The sequence below is a fragment of the Vespa mandarinia genome, chromosome 16 (assembly GCF_050613455.1).
Source record: "Vespa mandarinia isolate Hongniang chromosome 16, ASM5061345v1, whole genome shotgun sequence".
In the NCBI taxonomy this organism is placed as follows: Eukaryota; Metazoa; Arthropoda; class Insecta; order Hymenoptera; family Vespidae; genus Vespa; species Vespa mandarinia.
In genome coordinates, this window is record NC_140825.1 from 3,682,501 (window position 1) to 3,707,500 (window position 25,000).

At 41.4% G+C, this 25,000-nt stretch overlaps 1 protein-coding gene across 4 annotated transcripts in view; it reads right to left on the bottom strand.

The window, feature by feature from the left end:
* The window catches only part of hth (Meis homeobox homothorax), a 380,579-nt gene that overhangs the window by 10,109 nt on the left and 345,470 nt on the right, over nt 1-25,000 (bottom strand). For all 4 annotated transcript variants that reach the window (XM_085662034.1, XM_085662033.1, XM_085662032.1 and 1 more), the window contains one exon: nt 12,718-12,776. In XM_085662034.1, coding sequence (XP_085518160.1) covers nt 12,718-12,776 — 59 coding nt within the window. The remainder of the gene's footprint in view (nt 1-12,717; nt 12,777-25,000) is intronic.

Here is a 25,000-nt window from a genome sequence, read left to right on the forward strand (position 1 = left end):
GGGGTGCCTACGGATAGCTCGGACGGACCACAATATGGGAAATTAAGGAATAGCTCTCTCTCTCTCTCTCTCTCTCTCTCTCTCTCTCTCTCTCTCTCTCTTCTCTTAAATCGAAGGAGAAAGAGGGGTGAATCTTCAGCAGTGGATTCCTCGCAGTGAACCGAAACGACTTGCGCGAACTCGTCTCTTTCTCAACGTGTAAATCGCGTCGTTAGGGAGTCCTCTCTCTTTTTCTCTTTCTCTCTTTCTCTCTTTCTCTCTGTGGACCAAGCGCGTTTACCTTTGATTGGATCGCGGTGATTATTTTCTGCATATTATACCGACGACTCTCTAGTAGTCAGAGATTTTTTTTTCCTTTTACTTTTTTTCTTTCTTTCTTTTCGTTCTTTCTTTCTTTCCATTTTCTTTTTTTTTCTTTGAAACGAGTATGGGGAAAAAGAGAAACAGATTATCTTTCAACTTTCACAACTTTCAAGCTTAAGAGCAACGATCGATCTCGTCGATTTCTTTGATATCGTTTACTACGGGACGAAGACCATCGTCGTTAGACAGTAATTACGAAAATTTCCGTCGGGGTTAGCATGATCTAGAAGAAGGAAGTTAATGAAAGAAATATACGTTGATCGAAGATCGAGACTAGATACGTTCATGAGATTGCTTTTAAATGTATCGGCAAAAGACTACGTATTATAAATATGTCAATCTTATTGCCGGTATTTTCTTAACCGAGCTCTTTGATCACCGACTTGATTTACACGAGTCAAATTAACGAACGAAAACGCCTGTGTTAAATGCAAAACGAAACTCTTTTTTTTTTTTTCAAACGCGGAGATTCGTCTCGCACGATTAAATCCTTATTATTTTAATTATTTATCATTCTCCCATACGTTAATGTTAACTTTAACGTTTAGGCGTTCGTATAACACGTGATCTCTTTCATGTTATTGAACAGTGACAATCATTAGATCGACGTCTCCTCAGAGTCATTCTGGGAATTCGTTTAGACGATATCCTTGTAGGAAAACCTAAGCCAAAGTGGGGTCAATTCGATGAGGCTAAATCCTGGTATAACGAGACCACGAGGAGATAGGAAAAACACTGTACACTGTAATGCAATAAAAGTTGTCCCTGACCAAGAAGACTATGGTATTGCTTGCTATTTCGGCACCGCGTAAATCTACAAAAGCTTCTTGCCAGCATATCCCCCTTTTCTAGCTCAGCCAGAAAATTTTACGGGACGTGTAAGTTTTACTATTTCTATATATACGCATATACGTTTACGCGTTCGTTAATTTATTTAGGAACTATCCGAAACGTGTACAGAGGCGTTGGAAGTAAACGAGTCGGTCGTTAATTGCTAGGACTCTTAAGCTGTACGAGAAAGTATTCTCCCGTGGCTCGAGAGGGAAGAAAGATATATATATATATATATATATATATATATATATATATATATATATCCGTTTCGTTGTTAAACCCGTCGATGACGTTCACAAAATGGAGTAGATCAGAATCTTACATAAGTAAGTTTGACAACAGGGATACTTCCTTTATTTTCCCCACAAATTTCTAAGGGTTAACGATCTAACGAGGTAGAGTAAGAGTCTCGTTGAATTTCAACCAGTCCTCCAAATGAGAACTTAGTAAACGCCCGCGAAAATCATAGAGGACGTGAGAAATTCGGAATACTACTGGTTTGGCTCCCCCAAGCCTTCTTCCCTAGCTCTCCCTCCCTCCCTCCTTCAAACCTACCTCCCCGAAGAACACGAGAATGGCATTAGTAGTAAGTTACGCTTGTGGCCAGACTGGATGTGTCCGTAAGGTGCCTGTTGGCTGTGTTTAAGGAGATAGGAGGTACCTTCGAGTACTCGAAGGTAAAGCGACGGTGAGTCTCGCGTTGGTTCTCACTGTATGTGGTTTCTGTGTTACCGAATTCGAGACGACCTAGGATTCCTTCGAGGAGTAAGTGAGAAAGACAAATAGATAGAGAGAGGGATGCTACCTCTCTGGCAAAGTTAGTTGCCGGCGACAGAGCCGAGTGTTCGTGGGGAGTTTTCGAGGCAGGAGAGTTTCCACGATAGTTCTCGCTCGGACGGAGTTCCTCCTCCTTGCCGTGTTGGAGATGGTATACCTAACGTTACCGGAGTTTCTCCAGGCTTTCACGGGGGAGAACGGTGCTAAAACCGCGACAGAGAAGCGTTACGAAGGAGGCTGGAAGGTAATATGTATGTGCGTATGTATGTATGTATGTCTATGTGCGTGAGAGAGAGAGAGGGAGAGAGAGAGAGAGAGAGAGAGAGAGAGAGAAGCTTGATAGATATGAGCAGTCTAAGTAACAACCATCAGTTTCCAGAGTTCACCGTGCCAACCGAGAGCACCTCTAACGAACTTCTGGCAAGATTTAAAGGAAGTACCACCGAGTGTCGACTTCGTCGGGTTGCCTAGAATTGCCGACTTAATTAAGTGGCTTGCGTTATGGCACTTGCTGTGAAACAGAAACAAAAAAAAAAATAAAGAAAAAAAAGAAAAAAAAAAAAAGAAAGAAAGAAAGAAAGAAAGAAAAAAAAGAAATGAAAAGAAGAACGAATCTCACGCACGCTCTATTGTTACAACTGTTCTTCCGTGATTTCTTTCTTTTCTTTTTTTTTCTTTTTTTTACTTTTTTTTCTTTTTCTCTTCGTCTTTTCTTTCTTTTAAACAAACGATCGATCCCAAGAAAGATTTTGTCAAATAAAATAACGTATCCAGTTTGAAGACAAAGTAGCTCTTCAAGATTTCCCTTATGTGTTTCCTTTATTTCCTTGTACATTTCGAAATAGAGACAGAGAGAGAGAGTGAGAGTGAGAGAGAGAGAGAGAGAGAGAGAGAGAGAGAGAGTGAGAAGGGGGGGAAAGAGAAAGGAGTTCGTGAGCAAACTATGTTCGATGTATTCGTCGAGAAGGGAAGAGCGAGAAGAAGAAGGGGGAAAGGACGATTCGCTGAACGGAAACCGGAAATGTGCTCCGGAACCTTCAACAATCCCTCGATGAAACTATTGGTCATCCGCGACGCAATACCGGATACGCCGGATCTAATAACTCATTCGCCCGCCTGCTGCCTAGTTTCTCTCTCTCTCTCTCTCTCTCTCTCTCTATTTCTGTCTCTCTATCTCTCTCTCTCTCTCTATCTCTCTCTCACTTTCTCTTTCTCTCAACTAAACGAGCACATTTTTCTACGATTCTCATTGAATCTTCTGCGAATGATGGAACGTACGAACTACTATCCTAGATTCAGAACCGGTATTCTCACCATATTGTCATACGTTTCTTTCTTTTCTTTCTGAAACTCGCTCTGAAAACTCCGTTTCTTTTTTACTCTTTCATCTTATCACATACATAGACAGGCACTCACGGACACATACACACATAGAGACATACACAAAAGGGGTACGCACACAAAGCCAGTATGGTGGTCACCTCCCACTCCTTCCCCGTCCTCCGAGCGACCCTCTGATATATAGCCCCTCGGAGGTCGATGACTTCCGCTATTTTTCTTCCGCTGTCTCCAGCAAGCAACTTCCCTTCCTAACGTCCACAACCACAGCCACAGCCAGTAGCGATCCGAACCCAAGCTTGCTTCCAGCTTGGCTTTCGGTTCTTTTTAACGTTTCTACGGGTATCCAGGAATCGTGAATGGACATCGATCGTGAACACACACACACACACACACACACACACATACGGAAAGAAAGAAAGAGAAAAAGAGAGAGAGAGAGAGAGAGAAAGAATTAGCGAAAATTTCGTATGAAATTTCTTCGCTCCCCGATGATAAAAATAATCACGATACTTATGGTTAATCAAATGAATTAAAAATGTAATACTTGGAAGTGATAAGGAAAAAAAGAAAAAGAAAAAAAATAACAAAAAGAATTGATCGTACACGTCGGATGTCAAAGAAATCCATATTCCAGGAGCGCTCGATTCGTCTGTCAATTTAAATATTTTGTTATGCGAGACAGGTTCATGGACCTAAGCATCGAACAGAATGACAGCGAGAGAGAAAGAGAGAGATAGAGAGAGAGAGAGAGAAAAGGCATGGAGATACGTACGAAGATGAGCAAAGAAGCTATTACATTTATGGATGTCGTCTGCGTGACAAGTCGAAATTAATTTGATCCACCCCCTCCCCATTCCTCTTAAGACGTCGGCGTTGGCATATTTTAACCCACTTCTTCAGCCTTCCTCTTTTTTCCTTGGTCCTACTTCGAGCGAGCCGACATAAATTTCATCGGAGAGGATGGACGGACGGTCGGTCGATCGGTCGATCGGTCGGTTGGTTGGTCGGTCGGTTGGTCGGTCGATCGAAGGTTCCGGATCGAAGATTCGCTAAAACTCGATGACTACCTCGCGACCGACTGGTTCCTTTACTCGTCGATGCGATCCATAATTAATGATCGAGACGAACAAATGGTGGGAGAAAGAGAAAGAGAGAGAGAGAGAGAGAGAGAGAGAGAGAGAGAGAGAGAGAGAGAGAGAGAAAAGAACACATAGTCCATAAAAGTTCTCAATATTTATAAGGTACGAAGCACGCGGATGAGAGACCAAGTCGGCGATATATATTCCTCGATCTCTTCGAGCTATACGGTATTTAGATATTTTAATTAACCGACGGGCCATAAATTATGATAATTAAGAAGGTGGCCCGCCGTTGATCCACGTCTTCGATGTCGGATCTCGGCAAGCCATGAAGTTTTACGTCAGAGACATGTGCGCGATGGCGGACTCATCGAGATTAGCTCCAAATAAAGATATAGATAAAATTTTCTTTCGTCGAATGATAACATTTATTAATTTAACCGTAATTCATTTTTACGTAAAACCTTTTTCTTCTATTTCTTTTTTCCTTCTTTTTTTTTTTTTATTATTTTTTTCTTTCCTCTTTTCTTTCTTTTTTTTTTTTTTTTCTTTCGTTAGGACTAATTCCATTTCCGTTGAAGTATCGACTAACACGTATGTTTGTACTTATATATCTTGTTAGATCAAAACGAAACCATAACTTTTTCGTTGAAAATTTAGGGGATAGTAGTATCGATAATCTAGGTGTCTCACGTTGGCAATTCGATTCGTAATGCGGTTCTTAAGTTTTAATATAAAATTGTAAAACCTCTCTCTCTCTCTTTCTCTCTCTCTCTCTCTCTCTCTCTCTCTCTCTCTCTCCTATCTTCATTTCGTGGCAGATTTAACGACGCAGTAGACCGCAGGTCACACTTACGTGCCCTCTTGCTACTCCTCTACGTTCTCATCCTCTTTCTTTCTCGCTCTTTGGAGAGAGCGATCCGCGGATTATAGAAACCATTCTTAACAGTGTCAATAAACGGAGGTTATGAGAGCCACAAACGTCGGAAGTGTCTCTCCTTACGACTGACATAAATAAGCTCCGTAGCACCGGCCCCCGGTCGTTTAAACGTCGCGAAGAAACTTGCCGGATAACTCGGTTTCCATGCCGTCTTGTTCGCGATATAATCCAAAGTCGATTTATTTATTTCGATGTTACGTTCCCAATGTTTTTAACGATTAAGACAAATTTTTCGATCTATAAACGGTCAAGACGTCTATAAAAAATTTTCTATATAAATATTCCTATAAAATATGAATATAATATATATATATATATATATATATATATATATATATATAAAATATATCGAAGGATGGAGTTGAAATTTTGTTGGAACACGATCGAGAGGTTCGAATCTAATAACCGATGGAGACGACGGTTAACGGTTAACTCGGTCGATGCGTCTTCACGATAACGATCTTTCATCTCTCGGTCTCTCTTCTTCGGTAGTCTTCTTCCTGGTTACCATTACAGCGTAACAGTCTTGATGGCGAAAGTAGTCTAGGGGCAAACGGTCAACGAGACTTGAGATGAGATAGAACAGGCCATTATGTCCGTCCCGATAAGATAGGTCCACCCTAGATGGGTAGCCCGTGGAACCTACGAAGGTTTCTCGGCGTACACGAAAGCTCTGATACACCGGACGCGATCTACGACATGAAAAATCTAGTTGGTAGCTAGCGAGAAACCTAGCGTGCGAAGGAGAGAGAGAGAGAGAGAGAGAGAAAGAGAGAGACGGGAGAGGGGAGGCACGAAGAATCCGTAGGCACCCTCTACAACTCGGACCTTATCTTTTCATACCGCTCGTGACCGTCCAAGACTTCATTTCCGTTGGTCGAAGCACCCCTGTCGAGTCGATCTATGCATACCAACGGATGTATCCTTTGCGACATGAAAACGATCAGTAGCTACTGTAAGATAGACCATAAGCGGTAACCTTTGATTAGATTTGATGAACTACTAAGAATGAGGAAATTGAAGATCGTCTAAATGGACGGCCATGATTTTATATGTATTCATAGTAATTCCAATTTACCCTTTTTCAAACGTAACACTTCCATAATAATTTAAATATTATTAAATATCCATATAATTTATTATATCGTTTCTATTGAAATACAATGAGAATAGCGTACGTATTTGATGTGTACGATATCATCGCTCGTATGGCTCTTTATATGAAACGTTATTATGCCGGAAGATAATTTCCTTCGCTAAGTAAGCTAATCTATCTCGAACTCCATATCATCATTCCACTCTAATTTCTCTCTTTCGGCAAATAATAACATTTCTATAAATCGGTCGTTTGTATTCGAGGACGGGCTCGCATGCACCCCATTTCAATTAACGCATGATCTATGTCGTATAAGGAGAGCCGTAACAGCACGTTTCAAACGGGCTCGGGCCATAATGCGCGGGGGATCGGCTCTCTAAGTAACTCTATATCACGTCTACGTGACGCGAAATGTAGAAAAAAGGTTCCTACGAAGGAAAGCGGAAGGGTCTTCGAGAAGTTCCTTCGTCCTTTTCGCTCCATCAAATTCTCTTGCCTTTTTGTCCTTAGAGTATTCCTTATTTAAGGACTTCAATTCGAATGATATTTCATATCGTCGAATCGTCTAATCTTCTTTCATCATGTTGCATCTCGTATTGCTGTACTCTTTAAAATTGACTCCCTTTAAACTGACCAGAACTTACGAACCATTTCGAAGGAAATAAAAGTAACGAACTCGTCTCGGCTTTTCTCCACACAATATCCAGAGTATTTCCGATCCCAGGGCATTCATTTTATTTAGCGGATAGAAGAAGATGGTGGTAGGTTGGGGAAGGTTAACTCGGTACAGAGTCTTTCTATTTCTCTCTCTCTCTCTCTCTCTCTGTCTCTCTCTCTCTCTCATTCTCTCACTCTTTCTTTTCATGCTCGTCCCATCGGACCCGGAGGCTGAAGCGTGGCTTTCTACTGCTGACCAAAGATCTTCGTCTTTCTTACTTCTCCTCGAACGGTAGTACGAGAGCAAGAGAGAGAGAGAGAGAGAGAGGGAGAGAGGGAGAAGATGAGCGAGGGTGAAGGCGTGGGGTGAGACGTCTGGACCCGGCCGAGATGGACACAGAGAATCGCCATTACAAATTGACAAGCTTGATTGATGGTCCTCGCGGAAGGGACGACGATGCAGGGACGTAGAGAGAGAGAGAGAGAGAGAGAGAGAGAGAGAAGGATAGAGAGTGTGTATATATACATATGTATATACATAGATGCATGTAAGAGAGAGAGAGAGAGTGTGTGTACCCTCAGAGTTCTGGCTACGAGGGACCTGCAGATAGCAAAGCCGCATGGGTTATATCCAGAAAGAACGGAAAGGAAGGGAGAAGGGGAAAAGGGATCGGTTGCTCGCTTATCGGAGAGCGAGCCTCTCAGCGAGTGCGTGACGAATGGTCCGCGACTAGATTCGTAAAGGAAGGGTCGACGTAACTGCTTCTCCACCACCAAAACTCGAATATATCCCGTGTCGTGTATTCCCTGGAAAAAAGCTTTCTACGCCATCGGGAGCTCCGAGCCCACACCGGATAAGAGTTGGAATCGTGTGGATGGACCGTGTCCACCCTTAGGAGACTCACCAGGGAAAAAGGTGGAAGCGATCCGTCGCATTTCACCAATCCACCCCCATCCCCTCACCTACTCTCAACTTCTTTGCTCACTCGATGGCTTTCACCTAATTTTCAATACATTTTTCATCCCCGACCGAAGCCGGATCCTTTTTATCTCCACAATACCGTGAAACACGAATCGAACTATCGTCACAGCGATCTCCTTTTCTCGACTTAAGATAAACCGAAACGGATGAACCACGAGTGAATGATTTTTCTTTTTTTTTTTTTTTTTTCTTTCTTTCTTTCTTTTGCAAAAGGTAATAACAAATCACACCATTGTGATGATGATAATAATTAAATCTATAAAAGAAAAAGAAAAAAAAAGAAATCATTATTCCACGATAATCCAATAATGATCGCACGTTAAAGATCAACGAGTGAATTTGTTTCTTTTATTTTTCTTTTTTCCCTCTTTTTTTCTCCTTTTCTTTTTTTTTCTTTTTTCTTTATTTTTTAGAATTACTCGGTTAGAAATCGAGGAATAAATTTGGTTATTCTTTCTTTCTTTTTCTTTTTTCTTTTTTTCCTTATTTTCTTTCTTCTTATTTTTTTACTTTTTAGGATTAACCAACTCTCTCTCTCTCTCTCTCTCTCTCTCTCTCTCTCTCTCTCTCTCTCTCTCTCTCCTTTGTAAGTTGTGTTGTAAGTCGTGTAAGTTGTACGAAGGTGGTAGTTGACGCCTTTTATCGCGCTATCGTTACGAAATGCACCGTACGTTCACAGCTTTACGGTACTTTGGGAGCGCTGTTACGTTTTTACTGCGTCGTTCTGGGAACGGACGAAGGGATAGCAATTCTACTACTGTTACCGGTATACCAGTAACTGTATGCGGTATCCTACCTGCCGTCTTCGAGTTTTAAGTCTGCTTTAAACCAAGAACTGACCGATAATACGTTATCTTTATAATTTATTTTGATTAATTCTCCGTGAATGACTATACTCACAAATTTTCAAACAGATCAACGTTCTCTCTTCTCATTGTCCCATCTCGAGTAGCTAAGTCGATTTACACGATGAAATAAAAATGATCGTGCGATCGAAAGAGAGAAAAAAGAAAGAGAGAGAGAGAGAGAGAGAGAGAGAGAGAGAGAGAGAGAATATCTTTACCGGCAGGATGCGGTAAATCAAGGGACGAATCAAGGCGCGAATCAAGCGGAGCCTACGCAACACAGCAGCAGCAACAACAACAGCAACAGCAGCTATGAAAGAAACTCAAGCGCATAAAATGCGAGAGAGTGAAAAAGAAAAAAAAAGAGAAAGAGAGAGAGAGAGAGAGAGAAACTGACCATCCGAAAACGATGGAAAGAGAATCCACCCAGAGTATAATCTCGCTCGATATTTGACAGAGGTTCGGTGTACATATCCCATCCAAGATATGTACATCTCGATCGTGGGATAAAGGGCACCGCGACCAATTTGAGGTATAAACCGGTGCATCGCCCACACTCGTGCGTGCGAGAGAGCAAGTTAAAAAAGAAGAAGGTATTATCTCGATGGCTTCTTCCACGAAGAGAGTCTCGATAAGGATCGACGAGCGTTACCGTACGTAGGAGCTCGTAAACTCGACGATCGCGATACTTCCAGGACGCGTTATCGTCGATAAGAGAGAAAGAACGAAGAAAAAGAGAGAGAGAAACAGACAGAAAGGGAAAGAGAGAGAGAGAGAGAGAGAGAGAGAGAGAGAGAGAGAGAGAGAGAGAAAGAGATGCTGCCTTTGCTTTGCTTGTACAGATTTCTCTCGAGCACTCGGAATAATAACAATGCCTCCCGGCACTCTCGGAGTCAATGTGGAGCACATCGCAGCTGCGATCCACGTAATGAAAGTATGATTGATGATCCGTACGACGAGCATCATTAGCTCGACACGAAGGAACCTCCTCGTCGTCCAAGTATCCCGTCGAACGTTGTTGTTGCCATTGTAAGCGCGCTGTGACCGAGAGAGACAGAGAGAGAGAGAGAGAGAGAGAGAGAGACAAACAGACAGAGAAGGATTCTTCTCAAAATGCATTCCGAATTAATGTCGACGACTCTGTATCCCTGAATCTACCGCCATTGGTGTTTTAAAGCTGCAACGAATCACGATATGCACGTCCAAGGAAGAAAGAGAAAGAGAGTAAAAAAAAGAGGAATATATATATATATATATTTATATATATAAAATATATATATATAAAAAGAGGAAAAAAAAAGAAACAAAGAAGAAAAAAAAAAAACAAGAGCTTTACGAGAAATCGATCACGCGGTTGAACGCGGCCACGGGGGAGCAGGAACATTTGAAAGATACATTTATCTCGTTTCCGTTCGTACAAAATCTGCCCTGGGGTCTAATGCCTCGGCTATTAAGCTTTAATGGACTGCCGATCGTCGAGAGAAAAAGAAAAAGAAAAAGGGATTGGTATTGGAAAAATTCTTGGCAAACGTTTTCTTCTAAACGAAAATTTTCGTTACCATCCTGGGACCCTTTCGTTATTCCTTGATTATTATCGTTCCGTGAAATCAAAAGAAAGGAAGACATTCTCGGAATAGAGAGAAGCGAGGAAACATAGGAAGTAGTTGCGTTGAAACGAAAGGGCTGAAAAGGTCGAATATCCGCCGTTGAAACGACGTACCTACGATCAGGATTGACTCAGGATTATAATCTAACTTGTACACGACTTTCCACTTTAACCGAAGGCGAGTGAAGCGACTAACTCTCTCACTCTTTCTCTCTCCTTCTCTCTCTCTCTCTCTCTATCTATCTATCTATCTATCTATCTATCTATATCTATCTCGCACTATCTCTCTTTCTCTCTCATTCTTTTCTTCTTCGTCCTTCGTCCTCTCTTCGAAGCTTAACTTCGGAAGACTCTCTTGGAGGAACGAGCGAACCTTGTTGTACCTTTGATACTATATGAATCTAAAATTATCATTGACGTCATTGATCCCATTTGTTAATAACTGGAAAAAATTTTTACAATGGGTGATTACACGAATGAAAACGTAGAAAATAGTTTGGAAGAATATAAATGTGAATAAGAGATGGGTAAGGGAGAACGAGAAGGAACAAAAAAAAAAAAAAAAGAGAAAAGAACGAACGATCTTTGGCTTTCCCTAAAGAAAGAGAAGAGAAAAAGGAGAAAAAGAAGAAGAAAAAAGCAAAGGAAAAGAAAAAAAAAAAAGAAAAGGAAGAAACCACCAAGCTTTACACGGACGCGTCGTGGATGGTGGATGGTGGATAAAGCGCCCCTAAAGCCCACTTTCGGACAGAGCAAACAAGCCGTAACTCAGTGAGTGTTTATGAGAGGAGTAGTCGTAAAAATACGCGGCGAATCGGGCCTCGGTGTGCTTCGACCGTTTAGCCGGACCACCCTCGTACTTCGTCCAAACTTTTTCTCGAGAACACTTTTCCTCTTTCCATCTTTTTCTTCTCTCTCTCTCTCTCTCTCTCTCTATATATATATATATATATATATATATATATATATATATATATATCTTTCTCTCTCCATTTCATCGAAACAAAGACTCTTTAGAGTTGGAAAGCGTAGGAGAAAGACCGAGGGATGTACGAATCTAGGGGTAGGGATGAAAGAGAATGAGAGTGAGAGTGAGAGCAAGAGAGAGGGAGAGTGTTTCCATGGCCGCATGTTGCCGGATCGTAAAACTCGGTCTGATCACCGCTACCAATTATCCCGCCGTTATCCGAGCGTTATCCGAACGTTATCCGGAACGTTATCCACCTCTGCCCAGCCTGTACTCCATGGAAGAACCCTCTCACCATCATCCAAATCACTACCGAACCCTTGAACCTCATCGGTGTGGAAGAGAGAAGAAAAGAGAGAGAGGGAAAGAGAAAGAGAGAGAGAGAAAGAGAAAGAGAGAGAGAGAGATAGAACCTTACACCCCGTTGTTGTCGCCTTTTAGTGCAAACGAAGTGATTCCCTCCTCGTAAACGTGACGTCTTTAAGGATCGCAAAACTCATTGAACATCTTGTAGTGAACTCACTTTTTCGATTATCTATTGATTGATATTACTTTTATTACGAATAATGATCATCGATTTCGATATATTCGAATCATCTAATGTATCTCTTTTATATTATTAAAATATAAATCCATTTTATTCGTTAAAAATTGATATGAAAATTTGAAGAGACTTGAGACTTAAAAGTAATTTAAAGCGAGCAAAAGAGATTACGTTATATTATTCTTAATATATGTTCTAATCTTATAATAATAATAATAATAATAATGATCGTAATTTACAAATAGGCGATGCAATAAAAAGTTATCGTATAAAATCGCTCGCAATAATTTTTTTTTTTTTTTTTTTTTTTTTTGATAAAATGAAAAATAAATTAGAATTAAAAAGTAATAAGCATATTACATGGAAATTAAGATTAAAGCCAAAATTAATATCAACAGCAGAAGAAGTTGAGTGAAAATAAAATCAAAAAAGTAATAAAACAAATCAATTTCAACATCCATTGCACGTATTGCATCTATTGCATATATATATGTATTGTATGTATTCCATATAATTTTATTATATAATTGCACATATCGCAGGTATTGCAAATAAATGTGTGTATATATATATATATATATATATATATATATATATATATATATATGTGTGTATTATTGTACGTGTGAGTATATTTCTTTGGATTTGTGTTTGATAGTTCATTATTAAAACTGGTGTCGACTTACCGGCTCGATTACTCTGGTCTATCATCGGTTGTACGATTCTACGCCTCGCATTAATGAACCTAAAAGAATAGAAAGAAAAAAAAAAGCAAGTTAATAATCAACACGTTACATTGATTTCTTTTAATAATAACTACAAAATGACGGAGTTAAGGGAATGAGATGGGAATGAGTTGGATGAGTGGTTGAGGTGGAAGGATAAAGTTTTGCGGAAGAGAAACTAACGACAGCTCATCGAGCTTTACTCGAGAGGGTAGGAAAACGCGGAGAAATAGAAAGAGAACAACATTCTCGATACGTCATTAGCCACGCTCTCGAGTATGAGTTTCCGTACGAACGCTTTCCAAACAATAGATCTGCGGTTTGTTTCGTGGTTGGTCGTGGTCCAACGGATACTATAGCGGAGGATGAAGTGGAAAAAGAAGAAGCAGAGAGTAGAGGGTGGTAAATGTGAATAGCGTCGAAGTAAGAAGAAAAAGGGGAAAGAGAAGAGGGAGAAAGAGAGAGGAAAAGAGAATGAGGAGGGGGAGGAAGAGCGTACGTCAGCCGACGTCAGCGTCGCGGCTCCCTAATGGGCGCAGACGCCGGAAGTGATTGGGTTTCTACTCGACTGACTCGAATACACCCCCGCAACGCGAATGGAAAAGCGAGCTTCTTGCGAGCTTCTTGCTAGCTCATTCGTGAGGTAGTTGAACAATCCCTGAGACGTACACCCCTTTCTCCTTTCGTCGTCTCTTTCTTGCACGATCTTACGGGCGAACGAGCCACCGACCCACCACCGGTAAGAGAATCTTATGAATAATAATTATTAAACGCTCTTTGGTACTATCCTCTCTCCTCCCTCTTCTCTGAAGACCTCGTTCACTCTCTCTCTGTTTTGTTCTGTCTCGCTACTTGCTTTTCTCGCCTTATCACGCTCCATTTACGTTTTAAACTACACGGGGAATCGTTGATGGACACGTCGAATCGATTAGAACGCTCATGCTACTTGTCTAAATCATCTAAACGCGTAGGCAAATGTCAAAGTCAAATGTGAACCGACGGGTTGTGGTTAAAACGTTTTCAAGATATTCCATTCTGATTCTTTGTATAATATCAAAAACCCCCTCAAAAAAGGCCGTTCTCGTCGTTTATTCGTTTTGGAAATTCATTTAAACGTGCTTGAAATAAACGTGATAAATGACCAATCGCTATCGTGCGATTAACAGGAGCAATTCAGATATATCTAGATGTATCGTAATAATGTCATCGAAAATTCAAGCGTTTACCTTATTCTACTTATCGTATCTCTGTTAACGAAATTATCGATGGAATACGTGCCGTAAAAATGGCGATCGAGAACTACGAGAGAATCGGAGATTGGTTGAGAAGGGTAGTATACTGGAGTAGAAGAAGAGAGAGAGAGAGACAGAGAGAGAAAGAGAAAGAAAAAGAGAGAGAATCAGAGAGTGAGAGAGAGAGAGAGAGAGAGAGAGAAGGAGAAAGAGAGCCTCTTCAAAGTCAGGGCTATCGTCGGATGAAAGAGTATCTCGCGTGCATAAACCGAGGGTCCCTTTCCAGCAGTCCTGGTGCTCCTAAGCGTCTCTGCTTCCCCTTTGCCGGCGTAGGCAGCGTGTCACAGACAGCTGACTACCAACCGCCTTCCTCTCCGCCCTCGGTTCTGCCACCCCCGCGGCTGAAATATCGCCCGAACAATGGCGAGCTACCCCAGAGAGAGAGAGAGAGAGAGAAAGAGAGATAGAGAGAGAGAGAGAGAGAGAGAAAGAGAGAGAAAGGGACGGAATACTATTGGCAACTGCCCGAACTCTGCCCAAGTACCATCCTCTTTCTCTCTGCTCACGTTCGACTGCCTACGTCCTTTCACAAAATTCGCAAAAATCGCTAAAAATATGTTTGCCTTATAGAAAAATTGCAAATTAATTTCAATAGTTTTCATTCAAGATCCAATGAAATTTCATTCTCTCGTAAATTGTTCGTGATATTTCACATTCAAATGAAATTCGATTAATTGTTTATTAATTAAATTAAATAGATTTCTCTTTTTTTCTTTTTTTTTTTTCTTTTTTTTTTTTTTTTTTCCTATTGTCCATTTTCCGGGCGAACGAAGAAACGAAAAAATTAGCCTGGTACGATCGAATTATATAGATTAATGTATTTCATCGTAACAAGGGATATCCCGTACGAGGTGAGCATATTGTTATAGAGGCGGTTCCCGGCGGCACCCTAGATGACAAAACACTTTTCATTCGCGCTCCTCCCCGTGCTTTCACGATTTTAATGCAGTTTTGATTATGAGAGTCGCTGGGTGGCCTGGCGTCAGAGGGGGTAGTTTCTATCTCGTCGCGTGGAACGAAACAGACCTGCCATTCGGAACGATCGTACGTGTTTTTAATGTTACCGAGGGTAGAAGGAACGTCCCAAAGCTCTTTGCATTGTCATCGGGGAGTGGAATTTGAATTTTTCATGAAAGGAGATACGTTCCTGTTCAACGTGATTATGAAAAGAAAAAGAGAGAGAGAGAGAGAGAGAGAGAGAGAGAGAGAAAGAGAGAAAATTAAAACAATATAGCTAAATTAAATACTTCAGAAATATTTATATATATATATATATATGTATATAAAGAATTATTGTCATTCAAATATTCTAAATTATTTCATAGTAAAACATAGAACAATGTAACTTATTTTCTTACTTATTCGTGTTTAAAAGAACAAAAGAGAGAGAGAGAGAGAGAGAGAGAGAGAGAAAGAGACGAAAACATATGACGTCGCTATTTGAGAAAAATCGCATAAAACGCAGGTTTGGTGTCTCCGGCATGACCTTTCGTACCATGAGTAAAATTTACTACACTTTGAACGCATACATGAATAATACTTGAATTTGCTTATCTTCGCGATACGTAAGTACCCAGAAACAACATTCTTCGTTCTTTTTTCTTTCTTTCTTTTTTTTTTTTTTTTTTATTATTATTATTATTTTCATAACATGAATGAGAACATTTTCCTCGTGAAGATTCATATTTCGTTGATCGTAACATTTGATGATACAAGGGGAGAAAAAAAAAAAATAAAAAAATAAAAAAATAAAAAAAAAGTAAAAAAGAAAGAAAAAAAGAAACAAGATAAGGAGGAAACGAAAGTGTGCTCGTCGGTTCGTCAAGATTCGTCGTTTCAACGGTATGCGAACTCGATAACGATGATTACTGTCGTGCTAGCAACATTTACTCTTCGTCGGCATTCGCAATTATCGGAGAGCTTCCATTAGTTAACTGCAGTCGATACACGGCGCACCAGGGTCCTCGCATCAAAACATCATTACAGTCCGGACACAAGAGAGATAGAGAGAGAGAGAGAGAGAGAGAGGGGGGGGAGGTGTTCCCAGTACTATTGGTAATCAATTTTGCTCCTATAGCAAGCTACCATCGAGAGAGGCACGCTAATGCGGAGCTTCGACGTTCACACCGCATTAGGGAGAGGCAAAGAGGTCGTTCCATAATCATTGCCCATTAGAAAATGGATAGAGGATCGGTCATGTAAGTACAAGCAAAAATTCCTAATCGTATTCCGTCTGGGTCGAAAGAATATTTTCTACGATTTAAATATATAAGCGATCGCAGATATCGAATGATTCAAAAATTACATTTAATTCGAATTAAAATAATATCGGATACTCATCGATCCCCTCGATAGGAATCACGAAATAAATCGTGACTTTTTATTCGGTAATAAAAGTAATTGACACCTCGTTCGATTCAAATCGCGACTCGCTCTTTTCAGATATACATCGAAGAGAAGGAGACGTGTAAAGAGAAAGAGAAAAAGAGAGAGAGAGAGAGAGAGAGAGAGAGAGAGAAAGAGAGAGAGAGAAAGAGGGAGAGGGTGAGAGAGGGAGGGTTAGGTAACGTCGATAAAAGGTTATCGTCCTATCCAGGTGTAAAAGCGACGGCCCCGGGCTCTCCCGCGTTATAAATCCAGATACTCATAATCGGGTATTGCCTAGCGTTGCATTTACGATCGATAAAATCATTTTATCCGCGCATAATGCGCCAACCGATTCACGCACCGTTCCCGTCGATTTCTTTTCTTTCTTCTTTTCTTCTCTGTCTTTCTCTCCCTTTCACTCTCTCTCCCTCTCTCTCTCACTCTCTCTCCCTTTTTTTCTTTCTTTTATTTCTTTTTGGCCTTCTTCGATCGTACCGCACGATCGCGATTTTATTGTAATGTATTCCGAAACGATCGTACCAGAATCTTCTTTCGACTCCCCTCGAATTCTCTCAAGCTCGTGGCAAGAACGACCCAACGACATATAATTTCCATTGGACAAATTCAATGAGCATTGTAGGAACGTACGCATCGCGACACCGTGTAATCGCGTTTCCTGAACGGCTAAACTCATGGTCCACGCTATGCACCACCGAGTGCACTCCGAATTTCCTCCGAAAATTCGCGTCTCGTCAATGGCGAGCTTCGTCGATCGTGCGAAGAGCCGATAATAATAATCGGTAAAGGGTTGGTGAAAGGCTTATCGTAGGTTAATTATGAACGACTACGAGCGGTGAACCGTAAAGATAATACGAGACGAATACCACCGATGCTTCGTTTACTTAATTAAACGGAGAGCATTTCGAAGTGGTATGAAAGTGGAGTAGGAAAAAAAATGTGGCCGATTGGAAAGGGTGACTTGGATAGGGGTAGGTGAAAAATGATTTGATGGGTCCAACGATCGAAACATCGCTACCGATCATATCCATTTCGAATAATCCCAAAATTCATCCATCTGTTATTTCGCATGTAATATCAATAATATAATTCTTATAGATATCGTAGAGATAATTGTGAAGGGTGAATAAAAAAAAAATAAAAAAATAAAAAAATAAAAAGAAACAAAATAAAAATCTTTCGACAGTGTTTAATCATTTCTTGAAGTTGTATAAAAAATATGTCTCTTCCTTTCTTTCATTTTTTCTTATCTTTTCTTTCTTTTTCTTTTTTTTTTTTTTTTTTTTTTTTTTTGTTTTTACTGTTCATATAGATCATGAAACTGCACGTACACATGGATCGCTCGCGTGAAGGGGAGAAAGAGAGCGATAAAAATTCGTACGGTCCTGACCTGGTAGCGATGCTGTGCTACTGGAGGTGATGGAAGAGGGAGGAGTAGAGAGGTGGAACGCAACGAACGAGGCCGGCGATCGCGCGTATCGGATACGCGTAGACAGCTTATGTGTGTCAACAAAGCGATTTAACACGCGACGTGTCACTGATAGCTACCGCTGGCTGGCCATTGGCGACGCCGACGCCACCGACGCCGCATGGCTGCGTCGCATCGACGTTGCACCGCCTGCGGATGGGTGCAGCTCGGCTGCGTTTAATCTATGACCCAGCCGGTTACGGTTTTTCCGAAAATTCCGACGTCCACCTACCTCCTCCCTCCAAACCCCTCGTTTTCCAACCCTCTCACCACCGCACAAGTCTCCCCCCACTCCTGTTCACGCGGAATTTATATAATTGTTTTGCCGGCCTCGCCACTAAATCCTGTCCCGTACCTCGATAGTGCTCGGCGCGTCGTTTCGCGCTGATGGTCGTTTTGTCGATCTCGCCAATAAAAGGATTTCCAGAGAAATTACGGTTCCATATAGTCGGGAAAACGTACGAGCTGAGACTCGTGATTTTTCTCGTCGATTAAATTCTAATTAACGTACTAATGATATTTCCTAATGATTTTCTTGTAAGATCGCGAATAGGAAAATGAGAAAAAAATACAATTAAAGGGACATAAGATTATTATTTATCTTCGATTTTTCAATTTTCGTAAGGCCCAACGTTATTGACACTAAATATTGAACAGTGTGGTCAAGTCAAATTTATCCAAAACCTTGGTCGAGCCAGTCGCCATTTTGAGGGTTCGTCGATCCCTCCTATGGACTGCTCGCTTAGCAAAGACAAGTTATTGGGTCCGCAGCCGTTGCAGAGCACACCCCACGTTTGTAGTACGTAGCCGAGTACTCAAGCCGATTGTCACCGGCTACCTTCCTCAGGGTCAGACTCATTTCGTTCTCGGGTCGAGGGGTTGATACCCGCTACGTTCCTGCTACCTAACACCCTTCGCCACCAAGCTCTTTGAACACCCTACTCGGTAGCAGCAGCCGCGTTCTCTGATTTCCCTTCGGTTCCCTTCATTCTCTCCCATCGTCATCGCGAAGTCCCTTCGTTGCACACGGAACAGACGACGAAGGCGTCAGCTTGTAACAGTCTCTTAAACTCCAACACCCAAGACAGTCTATGTAACAACTGCTGACGCAGTCGTTATATAGACTGCGACAACGAACAGAGAAAGCTAAAACTATTCTATATGTTTGATCCTCATGTTTCGATAAATATAAATCCTTTGACTATTGACTAATAAAATAAAACGTATATTTTAATGATCATTCATTTTTCTCGTGTATCATACAAGTGACCGATAAAACACTGTGACACGCGTTATTAGCTAAGAATAATTCTTAAGGATTTTTCTTCCTCCCTTAAGCACGTCGAGGAAGAACGAATATCCTCTTCCGTTAACCGTCGGATTCGGACCATCGAGTCTCAAAGGTTTCTACCCTTACGTCGCTGGAGAATCGTATCCGGCGTATGTTATTGTCGAGCCTCGAGAACTATTCCCTATTCCTGACGTTCAAACACACGCATATACACATACGTTGGGCACGCAATATAACGGACATGTGCCGAATCAAGGAGAAATCTTCATAGAGGCGACAGAGAGAGAGAGAGAGAGAGAGAGAGAGAGAGAGAGAGAGAGGAAGGGTGCTCGTTATTTAGCGACAATGTGTCGCGCATAGAAACGGCCTTAAAGCAGTCAATAAACGCCGTTACGCGGCCGCTCGAAGACCCCTGCCGATGGTAATACCGCTACCCCTCGACGGCCAATTTCGTCAGATTTCGGGAAATTGTTGTTACGTCCGAGAACGACGTCCGGCGTCGCGAATGGAATCGACAAACTCGGGAAGGATGGGGTAAGAGATGATGGGGTGGGATAGAACCAACTACAAGGGACGAGAATCCGTCTATTCGTTTCTTTCATCTTATAGCTCTTCATCTTCTTCTTCTCTTTTTTTTTTTTTTTTTTTTTTTCTGTTCAAACGAAATATTAGAAAGATCCTTAGAGGAGAAATCCTCACCTGGACCAGTGTGCTCCCGTTTATGGGTCGGGAAATTTGGAAAGGGCGAGAGTCAAAGCACCCCACCAAAAACGTAGCTTCCACGCGCTCCCCGAAGGCCCGGTTCTCCTATTAACTTCCTACGTGCTGCGACGGCTAAATGTTCCCCTTTACGCCGAGATAATGAAAATTACAAATAGCATCGCGTCGAACGTGCGTGCTAAAGCCGACGTGTTCCTATACGTGTGCGTTTTGATTGTGTCAGTGTGGAAATCCATGGACGGTAGAATCAGCCACGGCTGACCAGTTTCCTAGCTCGAAATTTGGCCGTACTGTTGAACCGAGTGTACGTGGCAACGTTAACCGTGGCAACCTCACGGAGAATCTATGGTCGTTACGATCATATGCACTGGATGTAGCCCGTCACGTGAAACACGTACCGACTGCCGATTATTATTGCAAATGCTCCATAGCTATGATCGGTTAAGGAGAACAGGATTATTCCACTGGTATCGGAATTGTCCTCGAAAAGAGAACAAGTCGTTTACAATTAACACTAATATAGATTAGAAACGAGGTAATCGAGTCGAATTACTTTTCTTTTCTTTTCTTTTTTTTTTTTTTTTTTTTTTTTTGCCTTTTTCTTCTCTCTCTCTTTCTCTCTTTCTCTCTTTGTTTTTTACTTTATTTTATTTCATCGACGCGGACATTTAAAAGGGAAAATTCTTTCGTCCGTATCGTGGCGTACACAGGAAATTAAGAAACGGAGGGTTTCGGACACGGTGGTGAGAGAGGAAAAGGGTGTTCGGGACATAATAACTTGCGCCTGATCCGCGACTAATCATCTCGTTCTCGGCCTTGATTGCAACAATACACGATCTCGCTCCCTTCGTTGCTTTCACGGTAGCTAGAGGGTGAGTGGAATGGAGGTGGTATGTGTGAGATGAGGGGTTGCGGGTGGGGTAGGGCGGTGGGGTGGAAACAAACACGCGCGCGCGCGCGCGCGTCGGCGAAATTAGTTTTCCAGATAATCATCTCACGGTATTGTGCGTTGTGTGTCGTACTTTCTGGTAGAACTCGTTCGGTGTTCGTAGCTTGTGTTAGAGGTGGAGAAGGCGTAGGAGCTACGACGACGTAGCCATTGCACCGGATACGCGAGTACCGCACGCGGCTTAAAATATAAATGCGGATTAATCCGAAATTACGAGGCGGTGCTCGATAAGGAAGGTAATTTTCAAGCGGCACCGCGAGAGAACGAACGTTGCCTACGACGTTAACTACCTACTTTCTGATTCGAATGCGAAAACGAATATAGAGATCTTTTCTAATTCCATTCAAGTCCCTTGTACGAATTTATGAGAAATTTTCGTGACGGGAAGAATACTTCGTATACTTAAATCTTTTCCCTTCTCTTCTTCCTCCTTCTCTAACAAAATATATTTTCAACGCCGGGAAATCTTTAACGATTTTAACTCCTTATCCTTTTCTTTTTTTCCCCCCTTTAAAAAAAAAAAAAAGAAAAGAAAAAAAAAAGAAAAAAAGAAAAAAAAGTTTCTTCCTTATATCAATGTACAAAGATCTGAAAGTAAAATAAAATAAAAATCGTCCATTCGCAATATCCCTTTTGTATGTCTCTTCTCACAGAGCCCTTCTTTCGTATCCCAGCGCCTTTTCGACGTTACTCCGGTCGTGATTAATGTTGCCGAACAAATTGTCTAGAAAAACATGTCGTAAGCGAGGCCAACGGCGTACACCCTCACGGCAATGCACCCTTTATCTATCGCGTCCCGAGCCACCCTTAGTACCCTCGAGCTCGCGTAGGGTCTCCCTTCGCACTGACTATATATACATTACATACACACACATCTATATATATATATATATATATATATATATATTTAGTATATATATATATTTAGTAAATATATATATATATACTAAATACATGTGCGAGAGGTACGTGTATACATGCCTGCATACATACATTACGCAGATGATATCCGAGTAATCCGATTTACTTCGACTTCGCTATCAACGTTCGGTCCTCCACCCATTCCGGGTAATTATACACCGGCATGGATGCGACATCGTCGACCCCTTCGAAGCTAACGACGGATTAGAAGCACTCGCTCGAATAAGCGATTCGCATTGTCGCCTATTCGAGCATCGCGAAGCCTACGATCTCGTAATTGCTATCGTGTTTATTCTTATTGTTAATAAAATCATTTGATCATCGATATTTATATCCATATATATCATATGTATCTATGTATACGAATACATATGATTATGATAAATTATCCAAGAATGGTATTCTAATGTTCTTTACAGAACACGAATGGTATTCAAAGGGAACATGGACTATGGCGTTTTCTCTGTCGTTTACAAAAATTCGCAACAAGCTACGCGGCACGTATTTCTTTCTCTTTCCTTCCCTCTCTCTCTTTTTCATTGGCTCACTCACTCTCTACTAAATCTTTCACGATATCTCTCATCTCCTTGTTTCCCACCTGCGAATTACAAATTACCAGAGGACTCGTAGGACAGCACCGGTCCCTGTCGTTTCTTTTCCCCCCACCACTTTCTCTCTCTCTCTCTCTCACTCTCTTCTTTTTCGTTCTTTAGATCCTCTTGATTCTCATAAAAAAAAGGGGAGAAAAAAGAAAGAAGGAAAAGAAAAAACTTACACGGAGTTGACGAAGGACGCTCGTAGAGACGCAGTGTGAGCATAGGATTATAAACAGAAGCGTAGCTTTTGCGAGCAGGTGTACGTACGTACACACTTGTATGTACTATATCGCCCGTATAATTTTTAAAAAGGCATAAGTATGTATATATCCCAATTAAAACGAGCCTACTAATTTATATCACCGATCGAACGCAATCTTGTTAGCACGACGATCGACGAATTTTATTATAAGCTATATTCGAGAAGGAGTTGGTAGCAGATGGAAGAAGAAGAAGAAGAAGAAGAAGAAGAAGAAAAGAAGAAAAATTCGTAAAGAATAAGAAGAATAAGAATAAGAAGAATAAGAAGAAGAAGAAACGAAGAAGGTGGAAGAATAATAAAAATACGTAACCAAAGAAAAAGAAGAAAGGAAGAAAGAAATAAAAGGAAGAAGGTTGGTAGCAATTTCGTAGTATTATTTACATCGGCGTGTTGTAAACGCGACGGGGCTGGCTCGGGAAGCTTAATACTGTTCGAGCAACGAGCTGAGACGAGGAAAGTGTGTGGGTGTACAAACTTGTGCGCGTGAACGAACGAACGTGCAAGCATACGCTCCGCGAGAAGAACGCGAGAACGAAGCAACGAACGCGGGATACGAGCCGTCGCATAAAGCCCGGATTTTATTACGAGAGGATTCAAATTCCGCGCACACGGTGAGCCCACTCTAACGCGCGCGCGAGAGAAAGAGAGAGAGAGAGAGAGAGAGAGAGAGGACGAGAAGAACACAGGAATATAAAAAACTGTCCAGGACTACTCGCCGAGATCCCCACGCCATAGTGTAAACCCATAAACCATCGCGTATTCTATTTCGCGATGATAAAAAAAAAAAAAAAAAAAAAGTTCGTCGATCTCCTCTTAGCACTGTCTATCTCTCCATCTTTATCATACTTTCTCTTTCGTTTTTTCTTTGCTTTTTTTTTTTTTTTTTTTTTGTTTTAATTGTTTTAATTGCTTTTATAAACATACACAGACAGTAATTTCTTTTTATTCTTTATAATGGTTTTATTTCTCGGGTAATGTTTCATATTGTCCAAAAGAGTAAAGTTTGGAAAGTTATTTTTGGACGAGGAAGTTAAATGGGACAGGTTGAATAGGTCGGCACGCAGTTGTAAAAACGTTGTCGGAAAGATGTAGGGAAAAGATTTGACGAGAAGAAGGCGAGAGATGGTAAACGTGCCGCTTTAGGGCCATCCTGAGGACGAGCGGTCAATCTAAAAGAGCCCTTATCTCGTCTCTTTCTCCAAGAGGAAGCATAAGTTTACCGTGATCCCGCCCCCGCCGGTGCGAAAAATCCAAATAAAGGATAGTTACGCACCGCGGGCGCCGTTGGATAAAACGAGATCCGTCGCGATGGATGAGACGAGCACACGATTATGCACTTAAGAAATGGCCACGTTCTCTCTACGCCGGTGGTTTCATCTTTTTGCGACGCGTGCCTTTCTACGTTTATGAAATAAAACGTACAATATTTTTTAAATACAACAACGAGGATGATTTTTAACGAAGATGATTAATAATTAGGCCCGTAAATCGTTAAAATTCACAATCGAATATATAATTGTTCAAGTATAATAGACAAAGTAATTTTCTATCTTATTCATCCTCTTTGTCAGCCATTACCCGCAATGTGGCGGATTAGCCGGGCGTAAATCGAAAGGCTAGAATACTAGTGTAGCCCTTTCCAACCCTTCGTCTGAAGGGACACGAAGTATACAAGGAACGAAGGGTGATACTCGTTCGGGTGTAATCGCGCTCGCAAAACTCCATCACACTTTCCTAATAGAGCCCACGAGGCAAACACCGACGTAGATCGGAGCCCTTTTCCGATGTGCTTTGTGCTTTTGCGTGCACGTACGTACGTACATAAATACATACATACATATACACAAAGCACACTTCTCGCTTACTCGTGTTACGTTTCCGCTTACTCTCGAGGGTGTGTTATTCGCGACGCGCATTGATAATCCAGACGACAGGCGCGATACTCTCTTGGGAATGAGGCTGGTCAACTTATCGAACTATAACGTCCTTTCACGAGTCCGATTATCCGTTTGCCTTCGATCTTGTTAAGTAACTTCGATAAACGAGAATTCCATTTCATTTCGATTTTGCGATCGGTTTTATTAGAAAGAGAAAAAAAAGAAAGAAAAAAGAAAAAAAAATCCACGACGTGACAATTCGCTTTTCCTTCCTTCCTCTCTTTTTATATCCCGTTTTCATCGTACCCATTTCGTTTCACTTTCGTATCTTTATAGGAAAGAAGGTTAAAGAGATGAAGGAGGATGAGGAGGAGGTGGTGGAAAGACCGCAGGTGCGGCGGGGCAAAATCGAGATTATCGGCGAAGAAGCAAACCGGAAACCGGTATCCCGAGCACGAAAGTCCTCCATCACTCTATACGTGG